The sequence below is a fragment of the Anolis carolinensis genome, chromosome 3 (assembly GCF_035594765.1).
Source record: "Anolis carolinensis isolate JA03-04 chromosome 3, rAnoCar3.1.pri, whole genome shotgun sequence".
NCBI lineage: Eukaryota > Metazoa > Chordata > Lepidosauria > Squamata > Dactyloidae > Anolis > Anolis carolinensis.
Genome location: NC_085843.1, coordinates 276,308,694 through 276,334,016, shown reverse-complemented (window position 1 = coordinate 276,334,016; position 25,323 = coordinate 276,308,694). Strand labels below are relative to the sequence as shown.

General features: G+C 39.8%; 1 protein-coding gene across 7 annotated transcripts in view; it reads left to right on the top strand.

Annotated features, from left to right (window-relative positions):
• mcf2l2 (MCF.2 cell line derived transforming sequence-like 2) overlaps nt 1-25,323 on the top strand; it is a 196,908-nt gene that overhangs the window by 159,509 nt on the left and 12,076 nt on the right. For 4 of the 7 annotated variants that reach the window (XM_062976810.1, XM_062976809.1, XM_062976812.1 and 1 more), the window contains exons 21-27: nt 3,455-3,580; nt 8,047-8,268; nt 11,423-11,515; nt 13,038-13,116; nt 15,968-16,040; nt 18,384-18,493; nt 22,044-22,139. In XM_062976810.1, the coding sequence (XP_062832880.1) occupies nt 3,455-3,580; nt 8,047-8,268; nt 11,423-11,515; nt 13,038-13,116; nt 15,968-16,040; nt 18,384-18,493; nt 22,044-22,139 (799 nt within the window). The remainder of the gene's footprint in view (nt 1-3,454; nt 3,581-8,046; nt 8,269-11,422; nt 11,516-13,037; nt 13,117-15,967; nt 16,041-18,383; nt 18,494-22,043; nt 22,140-25,323) is intronic. The other 3 variants (XM_062976815.1, XM_062976813.1, XM_062976816.1) reach the window with 1 other exon arrangement.

The window sequence follows — 25,323 nt, the reverse complement described above, 5'->3', positions numbered from 1 at the left end:
AGTATGGCAGAAAAGGAGAGGGACTGGGAAATGTATGAACCTTAGAGCCCACTTTATTAATTCATATAGTATAATTATACAATATTATCATTTATCATAGTTCTCATTATAATGTTAAATTGTGTTTTTTCAGCCATTATGTTACTGCTTTTTATTTCCATTGTGGGTGTTTGGTCCAAGGTTGTTGCTCCAACAGGTATGGTGGGAAAAGTAATCTTAGAGCTGGATGCAGGATTATATAGGTCTCAGACAGAAAAACCTGAGGTTATAAATCTGCTTCCAATAAAAACAAACATGCAGCTTTGTCAAACCTTAACTGTGGTCTAAAATGTTGTGCCAGTCTGAAACCCAATCTTATTTTGTCCAAAGGTCAGCAAGTGATATGTTTGCCAGAAATGGGATCGAAAGGTCACATAGTTTCACCTCAGTGGGCTGTCTTCTGGTAGCAACACCAGAAACAGGCACTGGGAAGACAGAATTTCCAGTGGCATTGAGAGCTCAAAACAATTTCTTATACAGGATGATGACCTTTAGTGGCCTTTCCTAACCAGGGACATGACAGACCTCAGCAAGAGCAGAGAACATTGCTAAGGGCAAGCAGAATCCTTAGTCAAGTCAAACATAAAAACAACATGGACCGACTGTGCTGCCCTTTGTGTCATATAGTGCTCAGATTTGTTGGTGGAGATGTACAAGTCGCTTTTCAGTGGCAATCCATATAAATCCATAGCATTCTGCAAGCCAACATCCACTCATGCAGTCCACACATGGAGATAAGCTATGCAAGCCCTACACAAACCCAACACCTAATAAGTTCTTCCTAATGTTCAGGTGGAACATTTAGTGGCCTTTCCAGTGATTTGAACTCAGAGCACTGGGTTCATATTATAGGAAAAAAGATTCCACCTGAACATCAGGAAGAAATTCTTGACCGTATGAGCTGATCAGCAGAGGGACTCTCTGCCTCGGAGTGTGGTGGGAGCTCCTTCCTTGGAAGCTTTCAAACAGAGGCTGGATGGCCATCTGTTAGGGGTACTTTGTGCTTTTCCTGCATGGAAGAATGGGGTTGGACTAGATTGCTCGTGGGGTCACCTCCAACTCTTATTATTCTATTCTATGATTCTAATAGAGATATTGTATATCATTGCCTAAGTGCCATTTGGCAAGGCAGAATATAAATAGACAGCTGCAGTGAACAATACATGAGGCATGATCACAGTGTGAAGTATATGCAACTGAAAAACACAATGTAATCCTGTGTTTGGAGAAAGGTGGGTTATAAAATAAATAAACATTATCTATTCAAAACAGAAGGGGCAAGTGAGAGACATGGGCAAGTGAGAGACATCTTTTTTTAGAGATCTCTAAGATAAACACCTTCCCACAAATCGTGGGCTGTCCAAGGCATTTTTTAAAAGCAAGAAAATAATCCAAACCACTGTGAAAATGTCCTCAAATGTGGCAGTTTGTCTTAATGTACACCTCATGACACTTGCACTCTTAAAAGAAGGGGAGGAGGTTGTTCAAAACCCTGCCAAAAGTCCAGTATATTAAGCTAGAAGTGATTTATGGTCTGTGCAGTCCCACTTCAGGTCTTCAATTATGGATAATAGCCACATTCTTCTGTTAAGCGTCTTGGCGGGCATGGGTCAGTATCATTCTGTATTGTTGTTTTTACTCCAGTAATTGGTAGTCAAAGCTACACTTCATTCTTGGGATAATGTCCTAGAATCAAACCCCAAATTATTATGCCATTAAGAATGTATGCATATGTACACCGGTGTATTACATACCAGTATCAAGCAATGTTATTAAATGAGAATCAATTAATCTCAATATCTTGAGGTTATTGTGTCATCTTCAGAACTAGAACAAAACAATGGTGCAAAAGTGGGCTAATCCCACATGATCCACTAAATAGTCATAGCACTTGCCAGCAGCAAAGCAGATCTTCCTGTTATGTTACTTGAATGAGTGACTGAGTGAAGCTGGCTGTAGAATCACAGTGGAGGACAGATTTCTAGAGAGAACATTTTTAATCAAATCCATAAAAGTAAAAAATCACAAATGTGGGAGAACGACTGCATAGTATTTTATAGATATTATATCTGGGACTTCTCATCTTTGTGTGATGCATTGCACATATAGTAACCCAAGCATGATCCAGTTTCCCCAAGGAGGCAGTTTTCCCCATCCTGGTTTCCTCCAGATGGCTATGCTGACAAAGGATGATGAGAGTTGTAGGCCAACATATCTGGGTGATAGAACTAGAGAAGGCTGCCTTTAAGCTACATGCGATTGCAACGGAACTATATAGATGGCTGTGAGCAGTATCGCTTCCGTTATCTGCAGTTACATGCCTTTCAGTTGTGATTTGTTTGCTTGCAACACAGCAATACTTATGCAAAGGTAAGGGCTTCATCACCACACCCTGAACATCTCTCTTGCACAAACTGTTGGCAAAACAGCACATAAAAGTTAATGCTCTTATCAAGTGCATCAACGTAAATTGCACACAGAAAGTAAAAACAAAAATATAGTATACAGTTGTCCTTGTGGATAGTTAGGAAGAACCCTGTTGAATCAAGACAAAAGGCTTGTCTAGTCCAGCATTGTGTTCCCGTAATGTGTGATGCAATTTCTGGAAGAAAGACTCTCTGTTCTGTAGGTCTTGAGGATTCCTATTCAAAGGTAGATTTGCTAACAATTACGTTTGCTCACAAAATGTCTCATTAGACATTTTCTTTCTTATCATTATTAATATGCAGACGTTATAAAAAGCATAGAGTTGTTGTTGCTTCATGTCTCTACTTCTAGTAATATCAAGTTGCACAAGCTCAGTGTGTTTTTCTTCTTGCCTTAACCTCATGTAATTTGTTATTACAACACAGCACTAAATTGCATTGTGTGATGGTTTCATCTCACACTTGATGATGTACCGGATATTCCTAGGAAGAAGGGAGAAAGTGAAATAGACCATCTGGAAACAGCTTTGTTAAAAAAAACTATGGTAGTTCTGCCCTACAGTACAGTAGGAAAATCAGGAATGCTGCCAAAGCAAAGAAGGAAGCTATTGGTCTAATTCAAACAACAGTCTAGGATATAATTTGGCACCTTTTATTTTGGTTTGTTGTGTAATTCAAATTCTCTTTTTAAATAAAACCAGAGACATCTATTCTTCTCTTTCTCCCCTGCTGCCTCCTCACACCTTCATTTCCCATTCTCTCTCTGTGTATTTTACTTCCTCTTAGTCTCCCATTCTTTGGTATGTGCCCCTTTGTCTTTCTCTAAACAACAAAAAAGGTTTTATCATCTTAAGGCAATCTAGTAATGATGAGTAATGTCTGATCCAGATGAAAACAAACAGCATAACTGTTCTTAAAAGATGCTTCCAAACATTAGCTGCATCTTCTAACACTCAGCTTCTGTTGTGTATCCTTTTCCTTCAAATCAGGAAATGTTAAAATGCAGCAAAAATTCAGAAGGCACTGCTGAACTGGAAGAAGCTCTAGCCACTGTGCTCGATATCATCAAGTCTGCGAATGACTCAATGCACCAGATAGCCATTACAGGTTATGAGGTAGGTAACCAACTGGTGGATTTCAGACTCAAATGTTACTTGGAATCTTGTTGGTTCTCTTTATTACTAGGGAAGAAATGGTCTAATTTGGGAACAGGTTTTTGATGGACAAAAGTCCTACTGAACTTGTGAAAGACCAGTAAAAATATTTGTGTTCTCTTTCTCACATAGAAGGAAAGGAAAGAGCTCTTTTCCCATAACAAACGCCATAGTATGGTCTTCAGAATGAGTGCTGGAGATGACACAGCCTTTCCTTTGAATACACACACACAGGTCATCACACTGGCAACAAAGGTCCGCATAGTTAAAGCAATGGTATTCCCCGTAGTAACCTATAGATGTGAGAGCTGAACCATAAGGAAGACTGAGTGAAGGAAGATAGACGCTTTTGAACTGTGGTGTCGGAAGAAAATTCTGAGAGTGCCTTGGACCGCAAGAAGATCCAACCACACTCCAGGAAATAATGCCCGGCTGCTCACTGGAGAGAAGGATATTAGAGGTAAAGATGAAGAACTTTGGCCACAACATGAGAAGATAGGAAAGCTTGGAGAAGAGAATGATGCTGGGGAAAATGGAAGGAAAAGGCTATAGGGGCCAACCTATGGATGGATAGTATCCTTGAAGAGACTGGCTTGACCTTGAAGGAGCTGCAGTGGCCATGGCCGACGGAGCTCTGGCCTGGGCTGGTCCGTGAGGTCACAAAGAGTCAGAAACGACTGAAGAAATAAACAACAACACATACACACACACTTTCTGTGTGGGTATAGCAAAATGCTGGTGAAACTTTTTGTTTTCTGCTATCTCATAATGTCAATTCAGAGGGAAGGGGGAGAGAACAAAAGCAACCGCCATCACTTTGTATGCCCTCTGTGGCAAGCAGGAGAGCATTTGTGCCAGAGGTGAATTGTGTGGGCAGAGGAAAGAGGAAAGAAGAAGCAGCATAGATGAAAGAAATGTGCTCAAAAACTCAAAGCAAGTGAACCAGATACTAGTGAAGACTATGTCTCAAAAATGCGATTTAAGATAGAACAGATATGGAAAAGATACCCTTCCACAATAGCTTTTAAAAGTGAAACAGAACTCTACATTCCTTTCTGATGTCTCTAGTTCAGTGCTATTTTACAACTTTTTTTGAAATGTGAAAAAAACCCAAGTTAATACCTGAACGCATCAATAGCACTATGATTCCATGGTTATGGAATTGCATGCTCCCTTGAGGCTATGCTGATGGCAGCTGTGCGGCTGGTAGGGTTTCCCACGTCAGACAGGCTTCGCTCAGTAATAAGACTTAGGGTGCATCCACACTCTGACGTCACTTTAACTGCAGTTTGGCATCACTAATCGCCATTGCTCAATCCTTTGGACTGAGGAAGCTTCCTTTTGGCAGAGGAAGCTAAAGACCTTGTAAAATTACCACTCCCATAATTCTATAACATTGAGGCAAGTCCATACAAGTAATGTGGAACTGCCTTAATTCTAGATGTGCCAAACAGTTGCTAGACAGCAGCAGCAGTTGGGTATGACACTGGTGAAGGATCTCTTAGGGACAATGGCAATGAAACCATAGCTAACACGTGTTCATATTCTGCAGAGGGAAGCATGGCAAACCTTGTTTGGAAGTTCAGAAAAGAAGTTCAACTGCTGACATGCTCGGAGGCAAAAGGGAACTGCAGAATGCAGTTTAGAAAAACACATACATTTCCAAATAATTTGTATTTTCTCATACAGAGATTTGGTGGGAATGGAGGGCAAAGCAACATGGAAGAGCATAGGACCATTGCATCGTTAGGGACCACAGGGATCACATAGCCCAACTCACTGCAGGAAGACATAATGACAGCACTCCCCAAAGATACCACTTCTGTTTAAAGACTCCAAAGGAGGAGAGTAAATCATGCTCTGAGACACTTTATTTGGTTCATTGCTGGTTACCAGGTTTTGAGGTGAATTAAGACATTCATTAGAAATGGCAGAAAAGTCACAACTGAGTTCAAAGGGGACAAATCAATTGTGTGTGCAATGTTGTCTTTTTTTTTCAATTTGTACTTCCTCCATTTTTTATACTTCCCTGAACATTATGTTATATGTCCGTGACAAACTGACCAAATTCTTTTACAAAACTGTATAACTCACCAATCTCTTTGCTGTATAGAGAATGGGAGCTACATGCAGGAATGGAAAGAAGTTCTTGATTTAATTTAATGAAAATAATATATTGTTAACCCTATGTGATAGTTGTTTGACCTGTTCTGGATCTTAGATAATCTGTATTCAAAAGTTATTTGCTTCCTGCTTTTTGATCTTTTTAACTAGTAGAGGGTTAAGACAATTCAATTTACATTTAAGTTATTCAACTGATATTCTATATTTCAAGTTCAGGCAGTCCCCAAGTTACATATAAGATAGGTTCTGTAATTTTGTTCTTCAACTGAATTTATATGTAAGTTGGAACAGGTAAATTTGTAAATGTAACTTGAACCATATATATAAGTTTTGTATAGCATAGGGAAGAGTTAAAACTCCTGTGACATTTGTTTTGTTGTCTGTACCTATCTTTAGAAGATTTCATCTTACTTTCTGTTCCTGTGATAATTGGATTTCTCTCACTTCCTGTTGTCTTGCGCCTGCAGGAGCCATGATGGCGCAGTGGGTTAAACCCTTGTGCCAGCTGAACTGCTGACCTGAAGGTTGGGCTGCTGACCTGAAGGTTGCCGGTTCATATCCGTGAGACAGAGTGAGCTCCTGTCTGTCAGTTCTAGCTTGCGGGGGCAGGAGAGAAGCCTCCCATCAGGATGGTAACACATCTGGGCGTCCCCTGGACAGTGTCTCTGTAGATGACCAATTCTCTCACACTTGAAATGACTTGCAACAAGTTCTCAAGTCACTTCTGACACTATTTTTTAAAAACCCTGTTTTTAAGTATGAGTTGTATGTATATCTGTGACTCGGGGACTGTTTGTAACTTGGTTGGTTTGATGACACTGTTGTCCTATATCAGATCAACATTCTACTTGTTTTTCATGTAGGGAGCGACTTAAGAAACTGCAAGTCACTTCTGGTGTCAGAGAATTGGCCGTCTGCAAGGATGTTGCCCCGGGGACACCCAGATGTTTTACTATCCTGTGGGAGGCTTCTGTCATATCCTTGCATAGGAAGCTGGAGCTGACAGACAGGAGCTCACCCCACTCCCCAGATTCGAATATTCTACTGATGCAATATGACCAACCCCCCCCCCCCCAAAAAAAAACAGGAAGGAAATACTGGTTAAGAAACCTGATTATAAATAACAAAGATTCTTGCAAGGTATTGAAGACTGGGAAGCACGCAATAAAATGCACAGGAGAAACTGGAGAATCATCTCGGGGTGTTTAATTGATTGATTAATTAAATGCCCTTGGGAGTCTACCCTACAAAAACCTATGCCATGCCATTTATACACAATACAATCCCTGTATCTGTTCACAGACTTTGGGCAGATATGTAGAACTGTGGATAATAGTGAACAATATCGAAATGAAGGATTTCCAGCAAAAGAATGCACTAGAGGATCTAGAAAATGCCTAGAGAAGACATATTTTATTGGACATGTATAAATGAAACCATGGATACCAGACCCATTGATATGGGGATTGTATTGTATTTGTTAGACTTTGAGGCACCACAAACTCTTCAGGGACATGGTTTTTTAAGGGTGAAGATCATTAAGCTATTTCTCATAGGACTTACTTCCAGACCTTTTACCATTTTGGTCTCCCTTCCCTGGACACATTCCAGCTTGTCAATATCTTTCTTGAATTGTGGTGCCCCAAATTGGGCTGGTCCATGAAGTCATGAAGAGTCAGAAGCAACCGAACAAATAAACAACAAACTGGAGACCATATAAAAGGATAGAAGAAGGTGGAATAATTAATCTCTGCCCATTGCCTAGGCCTCTTCGCCCATCTCGGCATTCCCTGAAGCACATCAGTTTTCCTCAGTCTACACTCAGGTCTTGTCTTGAGGTGTCCATACCAGAGACTGAAAATACTCCTTTTTGGGACAATAGCTCCCAGAATCCCTGGTCATGTTGCCTGAGTGGTTGCAAGGAGGGTGTAATTTTAAAAAGTAACTGATTTCAAACTCCACAGTACTGATAACAGATTGCAAAATCTTCATAGAACTATAGAATCAAGGAGTTGAAAGAGACCAAAATCCCCTGCCATGTTGTCTGTTGTTTTATATTTTAACAGATAATACTGATATTAGATTACAGAAATTCTAACGACAGTGCTGGAGGAAGATGTGGGGATTTTATAAACAAACCATTACAGTTGTTTTTGTGGCACTCTGACTACTTCTTTGAAAAATGGCAACTAAATATTAACACTGAGTAAATAATTGAATCCAAAATTAACAGGAAGAAATAGGGCAATGCGGTTGGGAAGTATTCTTTATGTTTTCTTGTCTTCTCTTGTGTCTTTCTACAGGGAGATGTGCATGAACTTGGTAAATTGCTCCTGCAGGGCTCCTTTAATGTTTGGACAGATCATAAGAAGGGACACAATAAAGTAAAAGATTTAGCCAGGTTTAAGCCAATGCAGAGGCATCTCTTCCTTTACGCAAAAATCTTACTGTTTTGCAAGAAGCGGGAAGAAAATACAGATGGCCATGAGAAGTCTCCTTCATACAGCTTTAAAAATTCTTTGAAGGTAAGTGCTTAGTTGTGGTGGAAGAAAAGGGAGACAGAATTCTGTGGGGCCATCAACAAATGTGGACCAACTGCCGATACACCATTGCAAAGGAAGTGGAATAAACTTGCCCAGCCTTGTCCCTGCAGAAAGTTGCAAGTGGAAAATTATTTTTCCTTTGCATAAGGACACTTGGAGTTTAAATTTGGTGTTACTGTTTAATGGAACATGATGAAAATATGGCTACAACAGGCAGCAAAAATGTTGATCCCATCTCCAGTCCCAAGCGCACAAACCCTTTTTATTTTATTTATTTATTTACATCACTTTTACCCCGCCTTTCTCTCCGAGGAGACTCAAAGCGGCTTACAGTAAATGGCAAAAATTCAATGCCTAAAAACAATGTAAAAACAACAATTCATATAAAACAATCTACAAAACAGTTCATATAAAACAGATACCATTACAAAATAAAATCACATAATATAAAATTTTAAGAATGTCCAAGATTAAAATCCTTCACCAACACCATGCATATAATCTACTAGGTTGCTTACAGTACAGCTAAATTCATTACTTCCTGTCTCTATCCAACACCTCTCTCTCTCTCTCTCTCTCTCTCTCTCTCTCTCTCTCTCTCTCTCTCTCTCTCTCTCTCTATCTGTGAATTTTCTACAACTGACTATCAATTCTACTAGTCCTAATCTTTGCCACATTGTAAAGGTAGGGGAAGGAATTCAAGGATTGATAACCTCTGGCCCAAGGGCTTGTTGACATTGTTGCCAAGTTTGTTAAAATCTGGCTCAGTGATTGTGTAGTTTTCAACTATTGCTTTTAATGGAAATGTTTATAGGCATTTTCGCATGAATTTGTTATAGTCTATGCAAGCTTCCTATCAATGTTAAGCTAACCGCTGTCAAAAGTAAGAGGAAGCAATAGAAAGGAATGAACAGTGCAGCTTCCCCATTCCTGGTCTAGATCATTAAGTCCTTTAGGAAGTATAACATCCTTTACCAAGCTTTCCGACTACTCATTTGTCTGCCAGTCAAAAAAACATGTATATTTTATGCTCATTAGTGCTAATCCATCCAGGATGTCTTGGTATGTTGGCCTGGGTTATTTAGGAATGCATTTGAAGAACTTCTTAGAAGCTAAAGAAATACAAAAGGTGTTTTCCTTCCCTGTCAGTTGAAGAGCAGCAGATCAAGTGGACTTGCCTCTCCGTCTCCAAGGAGAAACAGCACCACTTAATCTAGAATTTCAGGAATGTTCATTCATAAACCCAGTTCAGATTTCCAGAATATGCTTCTTCATATTCATATTTAGACTCTTTTTAGCACTTTACAATTGTGAGGTCGAATACTGCTGTTTTATCTACAGCAATTGTTGTATTTTATTGTTTTTACCAGGGGGTACTGTGAATTTATGATATTGTGTTGACTGTTTATTGCCTATGTTTTGTTTTGCACTTGTATTTTGTTTCACACCTTGAGTGTTTTGTGAGCTGCCCCGAGTCCCGGGAGATGGTGGTGTGATATAAATAATGTTGTTGTTGTTGTTATTATTATTATTAAAGTCAGCTCTTGAGAAAACAGAGGTAGGTCCTCTGCCTCCCAAATATGTAGAACTATTTGAGGAACAAATGTAAAATCTAGTGTTGTCAGTTTGCATATCATCAGAAAGTGATTTTGTGGTAGAAGAGTGAAGAGATGAACACATAAAATGCTGCCTCAATCTTTGTTTAAAAGAACAGTGGAGAAATTAATTGTTGAAAAATTGAGGATGAAGACTTGGGGGCTGTTGCCTCTTCATTGTTCTGAAGAACTGGTCTGGCAACTTATTCCACATATATCCAAAATGATCTGCTTAGACTGGAGCTTGAAAGTCTCTTTAAAAATCCCTTGATCATCCTCACCTGGTGCCTGGATTGTTAGCAGCTGCCATCCCCAGCTGCTGTTAGATCAGCTGGCCCTTGCGCCATTGCTCAGCCCATTAGCCAAGGACATATGACTCTGTTTCTCTGGAGACTTTCTGACCTTTGGCTCCTAGCACAGGAGCATCTAAGAGATCCGAGATTTATACATGTGGCTTTCCAGCCAGCAATTGAAACCAGGCAATGTGGCATGATGGCTTGTATGGCCTTCATGCCTCTAGTCTCGCCCTAAATAAATATGGGCCCATAGTCTCAGCCCTGTCCACTTCTTAGAATCATAGAGATTCCCAAGGACTATCCAAGTCCAACCCCCTGCCATGCAGGAACACACAATCCAAACACTCCTGACAGATGGCCATCCAGCCTCTGCTTAAAAACCTTCGGAGAAGGAGACTCTACCAAACTCCAAGGCAGCAGATTCCACCATCGAACAACTCTTACTGTCAAGAAGTTTTTCCTCATGTTTAGATGGAATCCTTTTTCCTGCTGTTTGAATCCATTGCTCCATTGTGTCCTAGTCTCCAGAGTAGCAGAAAACAAGCTTGCTTCCTCCTCAGTGTGCCAGCCACTTACATATATAAATATTACTATTATACCCCCTCTAAACCTTCTCTTCTCCAAGTAAAACATACCTAGATCCCTAAGCTTCTCCTCATAAGGCTTGGCTTCCAGACCTTTGATCATTTTGGTCACCCTTCTCTGGGTGGTTCCAGCTTGTCAACATCCTTCTTGAATTATGGTGCTCAGAACACAGTATTCCAGGTGCTGTCTGACCAAAACAGAATAGAGAATGGCTATTAGTTCCCTTGATCTAGACACTATACTCTCATTGATGCAGCTTAGAATCTCCTACCTTTCTCCAATTTCCACTCAGTTTTTCTTGTTCCTAGGGCCTGTGATGGGTATTTCTCCAATGTAAGCTGATCCCTTACTTTCTCAACAAAAATGTAAACAGTTAAGCCATCAATGTGATGCAGGGTGTTCTCAATCAGAAAACAGTATGTTTATAATACGAAGAGTCTGATTCCTGTGTCAATTGTCTTGGGCAGAACATGGAGAAGTTACATGTTGGCTTCAGAATTTTGGGAACTGCAATCCAAAATAACATTTTCAAGTTATTGCTGAAGGCTGAAAGTTTGGCCTATAATGAAATTGCTGTGTTGTTGTTATGCTTACATGGAAACTAAAATCAATGAGAATGTATAGGTAAAATATCATGATACAGGATTCTCTTTTAAACAGATGAGCACGGTTGGTATTACGGAAAACGTCAAAGGTGACAATAAGAAATTTGAGATCTGGTACAACGGGAGAGAAGAGGTCTATATTATTCAGGTATCAAAAGTCATACCTTTTCACATTTCCAGCGGCCCCTCCCCTTCAAGCCTAGCCAAGCCTAGTCCTCTAGGAACTATTGAATTAATTTGTTGTCATAGCTAACAGATGACAGAGTGGATCAAAGAGTCACTTGGGGAATGAAACTTCCATCAAAAAAACCCCTTGGCTCCTGAGACAAAGGAGCAGGGAGTGACAATTTTGTACTTCCTCATTCAGAGCTTATAATAGTCACTAATGATTTTGGCAGACAACCTGTTTGGCCAACCCAATACATTTTATTGCCTGAGTCTAAGCAAATGGTTCCAACTCAAGTAAAGCCAAGAAAAATATTTTGACCCATCTGGCATACAATCCCATAAGCACATTGTTCCCTTCCTAGCAATAAAAATAAAATACTGATAGATTGACTAACTGAACCTGATAATGGAACCAAAAATCTGCTGCCCGCGGCGTTTCATTCTGCCTACTGGTAAGTCCAGCCTTGCAAGCTACTTTTCTCTTATGGTGGAACAAAATGTTCCTCTTACATACAGTGATGCAGATGCTTGCAGGAGGGAAGCAACAGGTGGAAAAACAAATGCTTAACTGTTCTCTAGCTGCTGCATCCTATTACCCACCCACCCCAAACACACACACAACCATGCACCCAGTTGCTTTTCCTTTTCTGGAGTTTCATGTTTGTGATAGAAGAATCAGCAAATCCACAGTACTATAGAGGATGCAAAGTAGTTCACTTATATTGCAAATATGTACAGTCAAATGTCTTTGACGAGTGCCCATTTTTAAACTTGTTTAAACATGAGTGGGGAACTGGAAGGGGCCTTGAGGGGGCACACAACCCACCATCACACTCACTGCAAAAAGAACGAAACCAAATTGTGTCCTAAATTGAACTGGTTAGTAGGTGTGGGCCGTGAGTAATTTTAGGCACAGGAGATGGTGGGGAAAAGTTGCTTCCTCCTTTGTTTTGTTTTGTTTTTTGAAAGGCCCTGTATGTAACCAGAATGATCCAGGTGACATTTTGAAACACAGTAGAAACCCAAGGGGGCACTATACTTTGCTTTCTCTTCATGTTAAAAGATGGTCTCTGTTTTGCTGTACTTTATCTTAGACATTGAGGACAGTACCTTCTCAGAATCCTCCCACGTGGCATGTCAACTAGCCATGCTGGCTGAGGGATATTGGGAGTTATAGTCCTAGAATGTAAGTTTTTTATAAGTTAGGATGAGTTATGCAATATGTTAGAGACACCTTAGACATACATTTGCAATGACATCTAGTGTCCCCATTGTCAGAGGAATGGTGAATCTTGTTTGGGCTTGCATGTAAAATTTTAAAGGTGTCCATGACATCACACCTTGTTCCCAGAATGGATTCAGCACCTTGGAGAGTGTCTTTTTTGCTTGGGCTGTTTGCTGGAGTGGATGCATTGATGTATAGATTTGGCAGCTGCTACTTTGCAGGAATACCATCATAGGACGGACTGGTTGGATATTTTCCATTTGTCCTATTTTTGCAGGCTGCATCTGTGGAGTTGAAGAACACTTGGGTCTCTGAGATCAGAAAAGTCCTAACAGGACAATTGGAAGCTTGTAGAGGTAAGATACCAAGCAGTGGGAACTGGTTGGTGTAGATGTAAGGCATAGTCATAGTCTCCTCATCTGAGAGTATTTTTCAGAGTGACTCTTCTGTTTTATGCACACAGCTTACCTGTTAAGATTTTGAGATATACATGAGTATACCTATGAATATAAAATCCAAAAATATACAGTGAACCCTCCACATTTGACTTTTGCGGATTTGGTTACTAAACTTGTTTGATTAAATATTCTCAAGGAATCTCTAAAACCTTCTGTACAACTATATGGTCAACTTCTCTTAGAATCTGATCATAGAAATGTAGAGGGCTGATTGTAAATCCATTTTGCACAACAGCTTCTAGAATAAAATACAGCAATCATCATCATATTCTAGGAAGACCTCACATAAACCTGTTACATGCACGGGCTAGTATTCTCTCAGTTCCCATTGGGGCGGGCGGGGAAGAGTAGCATCTAGCATTGCTGCTGCTGCTCAGTCGTTTAGTCGTCTCCGACTCTTCGTGACCTCATGGACCAGTCCAGGCCAGAGCTCCCTATCTGCCGTCACCGCCCCCAGTTCCTTCAAGGTCAACCCAGTCACTTCAAGGATACCATCCATCCATCTTGCCCTTGGTTGGCCTCTCTTCCTTTTTCCTTCCATATTCCCCAGCATCATGATCTTTTCCAAGCTTTCCTGTCTTCTCATGATGTGGCCAAAATACTTCAGCCACATTATTTCCTGCATTATTTCCTGGAGGATGGCCTGGTTGGATCTTCTTGCGGTCCAAGGCACTCTCAGGATTTTCCTTCAGCACCAGAGTTCAAAAAGCATCTATCTTCCTTCGCTCAGCCTTCCTTATGGTCCAGCTCTCGCATCCATATGTTACTATGGGGAATACCATTGCTTTGACTATGCGGACCTTCGTTGCCAGTGTGATGTCTCTGCTCTTCACTATTTTGTCAAGGTTGGCCATTGCTCTCCTCCCAAGAAGTAAAAGTCTTCTGATTTCCTGGCTGCAGTTTGCATCTACAGTGATCTTCACGCCTAGAAATATAAAGTCTGTCACTGCCTCCACGCTTTCTCCCCCTATTTGCCAGTTATCAATAGGTGTAGTTGCCATAATCTTAGTTTTCTTGATGTTTAACTGCAACCCAGCTTTGGCACTTTCTTCTTTTACCTTGGTGATAAGGCTCCTCAGCTCCTCCTCGCTTTCGGCCATCAGGCTGGTATCATCTGCATACCTAAGGTTGTTAATGTTTCTTCCAGCAATTTTAATTCCGGCCTTGGATTCCTCAAGCCCTGCATGTCACATGATGTGTTCTGCATACAAGTTGAATAGGGAGGGTGAAAGTATGCAGCCCATGCTAGTTTTCCCATTTTGCCCTGGAGAAAACCAGAAAAATACTTCATCCAGACTGTTGGATTGGTATTAACTGCAGCCATCAGACTTAGGTGACTGAGCACATACCTGTACCGCCGGAAGCACAAAACAACAACAAAACCTGACCTTACATGTTGAAGATGAACATGAGATACACAAGTCAGGTTTTAATTCTGTCCCAGCAAGTGGTAGCAAGCAACCATGAAGTGAGAGTGGAAAATGAAATCATCTTTTCCTTTCTATTTTGATAACTACATCTTCCCTAATTGAGTGCTGGGATTTTCCCCACAGGTACATTGCTTTTCTCAGAGAGTAGGGCATCCTTTTAAGGAGGTAAGAGATTTCTTGCAGTCAGTATATACAGAGTAAGATAGGCATGCCCATCTCTCTTCCTCCTCCTGTGTAGATCAGCCTTCTCCTAACTTATATCCTCCATGTGTTGAATCCACATTATCCTCTGCCAAAACTGGTGTTGGAAGAATGCCATTGATGGGAAATGTAGTTCATCACATCTAAAGGGTTCTGGGTTGTGGAAAGCTGGTTTGGATCAACAATGAAGATCTCCAGATTATGATGCTTTCTAACCTCCATAATCATTAGCAATGTTTACTTAGTACAAATGAAGATCCAACCTAATCTGGACAAACAAAGGTCCCCCAACCCTTGTGTAGATTATGTGACAAGACAACACATACACTTACTGTGCTTATAATATTCTACCTCACCATGTAGAATATGCACAAATATATACTGAATTTCAACATACATGTTTACATACATTAAAAGAAACTTTCATAGCTTTTTCCCTACCAGGTCAAACACAACCAGTCAGCCAGACATGAATTGCAGTTGATCATTTAATTTGATATCTTGCTTTTTTAATTTTAAAACCATTATTTCAAACTAAAACGTAAGGTGGCATTGCTGTTAAGGATGATAATGCTGATCCAGAAGGGAAAATATTAAAAATATGAGTTATATATATATATGCTTTGACATCTGCAGATTTAAGAAAAACATGCTGATTAAGTCTCTCAGTGATCCAGAGGGGATATGGATTTGGTAAATTCTAAACTAGAGTCTGTATGCAGAATCACAATTAAAGCTGGACTTAAAAACAACCATTTCCCCCTCCTCACATATCCACAGAGCACTGCAATCACATAGTGATAGGAGTTAAGTACATCAGTCACATCTGAAGGGATTCACATGATAATCCTTTGAAGGACATCTCAATCAGTAAGGTAGATAGATACTGATTCTCTGACACCAGGGCAGTGGCAGTTGAGATGTTGGAAAATCAGTAAACGACCCCCAACCTACTCTCCCGTAGCTGGTTATTGTTCTGTATTGGACTAATAAATCTCCACCAGTCACCCCGCAACCCTGGTTAGTTTCAAGCACCTCTGTGCAAGTGATCATATTTATATGCATGCAACTACAAGGAAACATTCACAAATGCTGTATTTTCTTGTTTTCTTTCTCAGAGGCAAGCCAGCTGCACCAAAGAATCACTGAGAGTGTATATCATGCACCAATGAATTCCTTCAATTCCTCCAGGTAATAGGTTAAACATCTGCTATACTGTACATTGCTGTCTGAGGAAGATGAGTACAGTAGTAGACACCTACCTGTATCTGTGGGACTAATACCTGCAGTTTCATTTATTCAACAAAAAAAATATATTTTCTAGATAATCTGGCACAACTCCATATATTCTTGGGCCAGAAATCCTTAATTTCAATAGGATTCTCTTTTGCCGGTGATTTTGTGATTTCAACACAAAATCTGGGGACATATCACCCGTGGATACAGGGGTCATATTGCATAATGCGGTCTGCTTTTCCAAAAAGATGTACCTATATTGGATTGGAGATTGTACACTGAGCAAGGCTACTTTGGCTCTGACTGTGTTTCACACAGAAGCTAACAAATGAATGTTTTGGAAGTTATGAAGGTGTTATCGAAGACTTTCATGGCTGAAATCACTGGGTTTTTGTGCATTTTCCGGGCTGTATGGCCATGTTCCAGAAGCATTCTCTCCTGACGTTTCACCCACATCTATTGCAGGCATACTCAGAGGTTGTGAGGTATATTGGAAAACTAAGCAAGGGAGGTTTGTATATCTGTGGAAGGTCCACCCTGTGTTTGTTTAGCACAATACGCTATGTTTGGTGGCTCTGAACAAGGATTTAGATTTCTATAGCATGATAGACAAATCATTTTCATTAGAATTTAGATTCAAAGATCCCTCATAAACTAAGGTCTTAAACTCTAGCTTGTGCAAAAGTCCTGCACTACAGTACTTATCAATGACTGTTGAACCGCCTCTCAGTCATTTCCTAGAAAAATTGTGCTATTACTAATCTGGATAAAGAAGACCAGAATTAAAGTGAGTAAATAGAAGCAGCATCTTATGATCTAGTGACTCAGTCTTAAAGTTTGCTCTTAACTTAGAATCCAGGGCCGTGTTGCCAAAGCGAAGCCTGATATTGCAGCTGTGAGGTCTTATGTGTCATTCTGGTAAAATGTGTCAAATGTACAATGAGGCAATTACATTAAGACCAGCTAACATAAGAACATCTGAATAAGGGAATTTGTGTTGATCTGACCCAGTTCCAAGCTAAGGAAGATACTTTGGCATTTGCAGTTTACTTTCCTTCCTGCCTTCCTTATTTGATATCTGCCTGCAAGGCAGAAGCTGTAAGTGTGCCGTATAGGGATAATCCCTTGGGACTCAAAAGAAACAAATGTAACACAATATAGCATGTCTCTGGAATCTGGAAAATAAAATACATGAAGTGAGATGCATGAGATTCAGTAATAGAAGTGGAAGGACCTGTGGTTCCCTGCCTATGGATGGAGGCTTGATTCATTAATCAGATAACGTTCATCCACCCATTACTGTGAAATTACTGTGTTATCCATCAGGAGCTCAGCTTATACCGCAAGACCACAAAAATGTCTTGAATGACAAATAGAGAGGAACATTGTAGAACATCTTCTTTCGTTTTGATACATAGGCATGTAGCTTGTGCTACTTCTGCAAGTTATTTTTTAAAACGGAAAGATGGGGTTGATATGGGAAAGGGAGTGGGCAGAGAAACCAGCAAGACTAAAAACTGAAAGAGGAAGAAAACAAACGGGGCATGGAAGAAAAGAGATGAGTGAAGTTAGATGGACAATTGCAAAATGGGTTGGTGACTCATAAAGAAGTATCTCTATCTAGTTGATGGAGTCTGGGATTGCAAATTATGTGATCACTCTTTTAACTGTGGGCGTTGGCAGGATTCCATGTATATTCTTTTTCCTTATATAAATAAAAAGTACTTGACAGATTCCATTTTACATATTTGCATTAGTGCAGGTCAGAATGTTTCATGGACAAAGAGAGAGACAGGACTGCCCTATAATTCCTGCTAAAATTGGGAATGATCCAGATACAAAACTCTAATTTGATAAAACAATTAGTGCTTGCAAATACTGAATCCTTCATTTATCGAGCAGTTCCTTTTGCCTGAGTCTGAACTTTGGGATTGTAGCTGTGAAAACCTTATTCCTTGTTAGGGTTATTAAGTTGAATACACTGAGAAAAATGTGGTGGGAACCATATTTCTTCTCTAGACATATGTCCATTCTGCATTTCCAGTGGTTGGTTGCAGAACAAGAAAAGTAACAATCAGGAACATCAGAGTGAATTTCCATTGCTTAACACGTATATTTCCTCCAAATTCTCTTTAGCCCCTCACTGTGCATTTTTAGTGTCAAAAGCTATAATTTGACAGGAAGTTTTTGAAACTGAGTGACATTGTAATGATGAATTGTGGAAGCACTGACAGATAGCTTTCATGCTCCTCTGATAGCTACCTAAAACAGTTGTTTAATTTTTTTTGTTATCTAAAGGTACAACAGAAAGTCGATGAGTTTGTGTGAAAATAAATCGGAGTTCTTAAGCCTGGAAGTGTCTAACAACCGAGACCAGAATATCAGCCCCAGTGCCAGACAAAAAAGAGGTAGGCCGTCTGGGGAAAAGAGCCACAAACCAAGCATGGAGGGCACTGCTTGGACATGGCTTCTCGTGGTTGACCGCCTGCAGTTTTTCTGTTTCCTGCATCCTCAATTTGACAAAATGGCGGATACCTTCCAGACCAAGACTCATCAAATGTAGGCTCCAAAGCGATTGAGTTGGAAAAGTTATTTTTTAGATGACAGTTTCAGGAATGTCACAGTCAGGATATCCATGTTGAGAGTTGCTATTCAAAAAAGTCACTTTTCCACGCTCCATAAAATGGTAACACAGAACTATAAGGTCTTGCCTGGTTTATAGTCCTCATTGGTATACGTATTACAGACCTCACATGGAGATTTCTAGAAGAAAAGCCTTATAAATTGTGACTTACTCTCACCCTAGTTGTGATGCATAATTCTAGATGCTATTTCCCGCAGTCATGGGATATCCATTGATATTCCATGACTTGATTACTCAGTGTTTGTTAGGGCTCGTTATCACAATTTTTTTTTCATTTGAATATCAAGTAAGAAGCTCACTTGAATGACTTATCTCAGAGGTAGGACTCCAATATCAGAACTCATGCAGCCTTGCTACTTGAGGTCCTGATGTACTTAAATTGTGGAGTTGTATCTGATGTTTTCTGTAGGCAAAGTAATGTGCTTTGTCACAGAGCTATCCCCATTCGGATATTCTTTCATCTCACAGCAATTGGGTCTTACACAATGCTTAGGTAGGCTACTGTGAATATGGAAGATGCCAAGGAACACAAATTAGTCAGAGTACTCATGGTGTGTATTGTCTGCGTACTATCTTATTATTGATAGGAATAAAGGGAAGTACTGTAGTTCCTTTTTTTTTCTCTGGGAAGCCAAGCAGGGCAGTCAGGAGGAGAAGAGATTTTCGATCGCAGTGGGATTTCCTGCATTCATCCCTTGACATGCAATGGGAGAACGAGCGATGCTGAAAGGGACTTTTTCAGTTCAGAGTCAAGCAATAGTACTCTTTATGTATGGAGAAAATGGATATGCCCACCAGAGCTGGTCCAGGCTCTCTTGAGCAGGATAAGAAGTAATTGGTTTTAGCAAAACCCTCCATTACTTTTTCAGAATTTTAGCTTGATGGTCAATTATGATGTCCTTTTACCAGGAGATGCCAGGAGATTAAAATGTAACAGTCCATTCCTTCGGCAGCTAGTTTACATGGTGCTAAACCCTTAAAAGGCAAGTTGCTTCCCCTTCAGCAGTTGTTGATATTCAAATATACCTTATGCTGCAGTTGATTCATGATGAACCAGCCACTATGGCAATAAAAATGTGTGAATTCTCCATTCATCCCTCCTCCACCTTCGTAAAGGATATGAAGTGTGGTTTCGTTGAGCTGAAATATTCTGTTCTTGGGAGGTTTGGAAAACAAGAGTGCTCTTGCCTTTGGGTTTTTCAGATCCAGGGGCTATACATCACGCATTTGGGAAAACAGCCATTTCCGTTATTTGAGGTTTGCAAAGGTCTGCCAAGGAGCATAGTTCAGAAATCTGAAATAGCAGCATGGCAGGAGATACACGCCAATCCTCTTTACACTCCCAGCAGTTATGTAGTGCCTCTTGTGCCCCATCTACTGGTTGATTTGCACTACTTTTGTGATATTCCAGCAAACTCTTGGTTTTCATTTTTCCTGGATGACGGCGGATGTAATTTCAATTAGTGTCCAGGTTTCTCATTTATTTTGTAGCAGATGTTCCCTTAAAGTCAGGAGACACAAAGCCTGTCCTGGAGTGATGCAACCTGCAGCAGTGTTGCGATGACAAAGCAGTGTTTTGCTTTGTTTTAAAAATAAAGAATAACTTGCCCTGTACCAGATCTAAAGGGTAAATATGTTATGAGTTGGCCTAGATGACCTATTTCTTGCACAGAAAGACAAGTAAGAGTGGTGAATACTTTATTTATTGCTTAGTGTTAGGGCATTTTTATAAAATTGTACAGCTGGGGAGTGGGCATGAAGATTTAACTGGCAAAGGGAGGGTCTCATATTGGGATAAATACGTATGGAAGAGAATAGGAGGTTTTTGATATGTCAGCATTAAAGACAAATGGAAATACTGTAGCACCATTAGTTGAGCTGGGGTTTTGTTTCTTTGTACAATGGTGTTGCTAACAGCTCAAACATAAATAGTTATCAACCCTATTTTCAAAAAAACTTGTTTTTGGCATGTTTTCATAGTACTTGGACTAAATGAATTATTTGTAAAGTGACTTAGGAATAGAACCAGGGTATATTTATGCTGCACAGTTTATGACACTTTGATACTAACTGCCATGGCATCATCCTATGGGATTCTGGAATATGCAATTTAGTGAGATACAGTAGAGTCTCATTTATCCAACATAAACGGGCCAGCAGAACATTGGATAAGCGAATATGTTGGATAATAAGGAGGAATTAAGGAAAAGCCTATTAAACATCAAATTAGGTTATGATTTTACAAATTAAACATCAAAACATCATGTTATACAACAAATTTGACAGAAAAATTAGTTCAATATGCAGTAATGCTATGTAGTAATTACTGTATTTACGAATTTAGCACCAAAATATCACGATGTATTGAAAACATTGACTACAAAAATGTGTTGGATAATCCAGAACATTGGTTAAGTGAGACTCTATTGTACTTAGAATTTCTGCCGGGTAATTCTGTTGCTGTACTGTAGTAGAGTGGATTACAAATCCTAATTTTCTATAGAATGGAGTCATGACAATTTGACTGATATCAGACTGCTGTGATAGTGTTGTCTGGATACACTCCCAATACAGATGAAATATGGTTTGGGGACAGAGGGCATTCCCTTTCAGGAGACAAACTGGTTTTTAAAATAATGTTTATTTAAATATGCTATTCTGTTCTGTAAGATATCCTAAGAGCTCCTGCACTTAAATAAATATTTGTAGAAGAAATGTTGCAGGAGACTGTGGGGAAACAACTTTGCTTGGGAACAGGGAGGGATGAGTGAACTGCCGAGGAGTTATGTCTTTGTAGTAAATGCAAAACTCCTCTGGCTCATTACATTAGATGCCCATTTTTGAAACAATTTCCTAGACCCAAAACCAGCATTTGTGATTGTTGTCATTGCACTCGATTGCCTACCATTCCAGTGACCGCACGGGGACGTTTTGTGAGCACTGGTTTTTTTTATTCCTGTTTTTCAGTGTCTTTGTTGCTGGTTTGTCTCCTTTTCAGAACTGTCTTTCCCTCCCTTCCCAGCCTACTCTTCCATTTTGCACTCAGATGAAACTTAGCTAGTCAAATTCATCCTTTTCCGAAGAAGGGAGTGGTTTGGCTCAGCTAGTTTGGCCTCCTTGACCTCACAACTATCACCTTCCTAACTGGCTAACTATCACATAATCACGGACTCAGGCACCAGAGGGTTCACCTTATTAACCATATTTCCCTCCTTTCCTAACCCTTATAAACTCTCTTTGCTTTCTTCATACGCTGCAAGATGTATGACCCCTCCTGCCTCACTTTCTCTCTCCCCTCTGCCTCTTTCTCCTAGCCGATTCTTCCGCCAGCCTTAATCTTGAGCGCTCAGCTCTTGCTAGAAAGCGGTTTACATTGCAAGGTCTTTCCAACCGCAGAGCTCCACCCAAAGGTAAAACCATCCTGGCTTGCAGCATTTGGTCACTGGCTCACATGTCTCTTGACTCTGAGTGCTGTCTCCATTCCATAGCGACATTCATCAGCCCTTAGCACTCCTGGTCACCACATCCCATTGTCATGTTTCATGTCTGATGAACCCATCTCCTTGTCTCCCTGGAACCTTTTTCAATCATAGTCCCCTGGCGTTGGTTACAATACAAATAAGTGTACCACATGATTTCATTAGACCAGTATCCCTCATTCACACACTTCCTTAGGAGGGAACGTTTCTCCTAATATGGAGGCATGTAACGGAAAAATGCTTTTCCTGTTATATTTCTGGAAGTTGCAGAAGGACTAAAGGAAACCAGTGTGTTTTGTGCTGCGCTTGAAAAATTACACATAGGAAGAATGTATATAACAACATACTGAAGCCATCTATAACTTGAATCCACCCGTAATAACAGGAGTGGGATGAGGCTCTGGAACACCATGCTACCACTTCTTATTTAGGGATGGCTTTAACATGTTGCTATATTTACTCTTCTTCATCACACCATTCCAAGTTTTGCTCCTGAGTATGTGGATTTTTTCTCCTTTTAATTTATTGCACCAAATTTACATTTGTGTGATTTATTAGAAAGGTTTTATTGGCCTTCTTTCATACTACTAGAACATGAGTATCATCTTAAGGAGCTGAGTGGTGGGAAATTCAGGGAAGGGAAAAGGAAGTACTGCTCCTTGTGGCATATACTTTAAATGGAGAACCTTAAGGTGAAGCAATGGCTACCAGCTTTGGTGGCTTCAAAAAGAATCAACCAGATTAATAGAGGATGCAATTAGCAGTGGCCATATTATATCCAATTTCAGAAATAGAATGCTTCTCGATGTAGCACTTGGTCACTGTGGAGACAGAAAACTGACTAGGTAGATCTTTGGTCTGTTCTGACATGGTTCTTCTCATGTTCTTAATTTTACATGAAAAGTTGGGGCATCATTCTCCATTTGGTTCAAGACAACCAGGGGAAACAGATGAGCTGCAAGGGCTTGCAAAGCATCTTGGCACATATTACATGTGATGTATCATATCATCATCTGAAGTCTCAAATGATCCTTTACACATTTCCATAATGAATCTGACCCCTCCCTTAATATCTCCCAGTGAGGAGGGGGAAACAAGCCAGTACTCGTCTTTTACCCTTTCCATAGGAAGTAGAAGCTTGCAAGGTCATGTCTATCAGAAAAGGGGCAGTGGAAGGGGAAAATGTTACCCTTCTTCATGCAGCACTGCAACCCCGTCTGCACTCTCCACTTCTCTTTATCAGTTTTAAAATCTGTCTAGACATCGACATCAGGCTATAGTTTCCTGTTCCCCTACCCCAATTTCATGTCACATGTACCACATCTCTTCATGGATGGTGCACATGGCAAAACTGTGTCCAGACACGCTCTGTATTTTATTTATTTATTTAATTTATGCCACACATTTTCCACAAGGTACGCTCTCTACTGAACAATATGTTGTACTTTGGATGACAAAAAATTGTGGTAGTACTCTTGGAAATTTATTGTCCTACAGACTTAGTATATCTAATACAGAACTTTGAAATCCAAAGGCTCTGTAATGGAAAAAATAACACCAGTGTCCCTCCCCCGTTTTCTTTACAGAATCATCCCTGCACAAACATCTTTAATAAATATTGACCCCAATTACTATTTGGTGTCTTCCTGTCTCAAGCAGATAATTAAATCCTAATGAGCAGATATCTTTTAGCAGACATCTTTTATGGTGAGCTTATTCAAAAGCCCAGACTGGAGGTGGACTGGTACCATGTACTTGGCCTTAACTGAGACTTTGTCATGTGAATAATAACTCATTTAAAGCTGCTAGTAAATATGGATACACACAGGCATCTTGCAAAACATTGGCAATACTACATAAAATTTATGATTCCTTAGCTTTCTTAATACATCTTCTATGTACCATTTAAAATCCCAGTGTTATAAAGAGTTTCAGAGGCTGATGTTCAATCTATTCTGTAATTAATTAATCTATGAAAAATTGTGCCATAAATGGGCAAATGCTGCAATTTTAGGATTGTTTCTGCTTTTTCTGTGTATTTAGAAGCCACCAAACACAATGCATTTCTTTCTGGGGCAGACATTACTGGTTTAAATTGGTTCAAAAGCCATTACCCCAGTCCTGGGCATTATAATTCTGTTGATAGAGATGATTCTTAAGGGAAATGCAGACATTTTCAACATCCTATAATTCTGAAACAGGAAACCATGACCATTAAAACCTTATCTAGATTTGTAGCCTAGGATACATGTAAATATGATTTTGCAGATACTAGGGCAATAAACTAGTTGCCCAGACAGGTCTAGTTTTATTATTGCTAGCATTAAATTCTCTTGCTTTCTTTTCTTTGCACAAAAGGGATGTGGATTCAGTTTTCTGCCTCTGTTGGAATGCAAATGTGAAATATGAGTGTTTCACACATATTAAGTTGATTGCTCCTTTCTGTGTGGATGAGGATACTAATTTAGCCTGAATAAATATCTAGTATATTTTCGTTTTTTAAAATGAACCGGTCTTTTACAGGATCAATACTATGCTTTTTCTTATGTCTGAGTGAACTTGTAGGGTTTCATATTGTCTTTGGGTATATGTACCCTGCACAGTTAGCTAATTGTTAATACTACTTCAGTGGTGATGACTCCGTTTTATGGGGATTTATCGTTTGGTCTTCTGCTGGAGAATTCTAATACTATAGATCAAGGAGCACTCCAGGAGATAACAAATACCTTACCAGATCTCAAATCCCTTCATTTTAGAGAATTGAGTCATTAAAAGTGGTATGAACCTGCTAGTGCAGAAACACCTTAGTAGTTCCAACATTGTTTTAAAACCAACAGGAATCTTCATACAACCATGTAACAACAAATACACATTTTAACCATCATGCTCACTTTTGTGCATCATATACGGTTTCACTCACATGTAATGGGGTTGTCACCATGTGTTCTGTTTTTACTAAACAATCTTTTATCAAAATCACTAAGTCTTGTTTTCGTGAACAGTTAATACTGATATAAGAACTGGGTTTATTTGGTTTGGTAATCAACAGTCTAGACTGAGGTTAGAAGTAAAAGTAACAAACAGAGCCAAAGATAACAAGTGGCACCTATAGAAA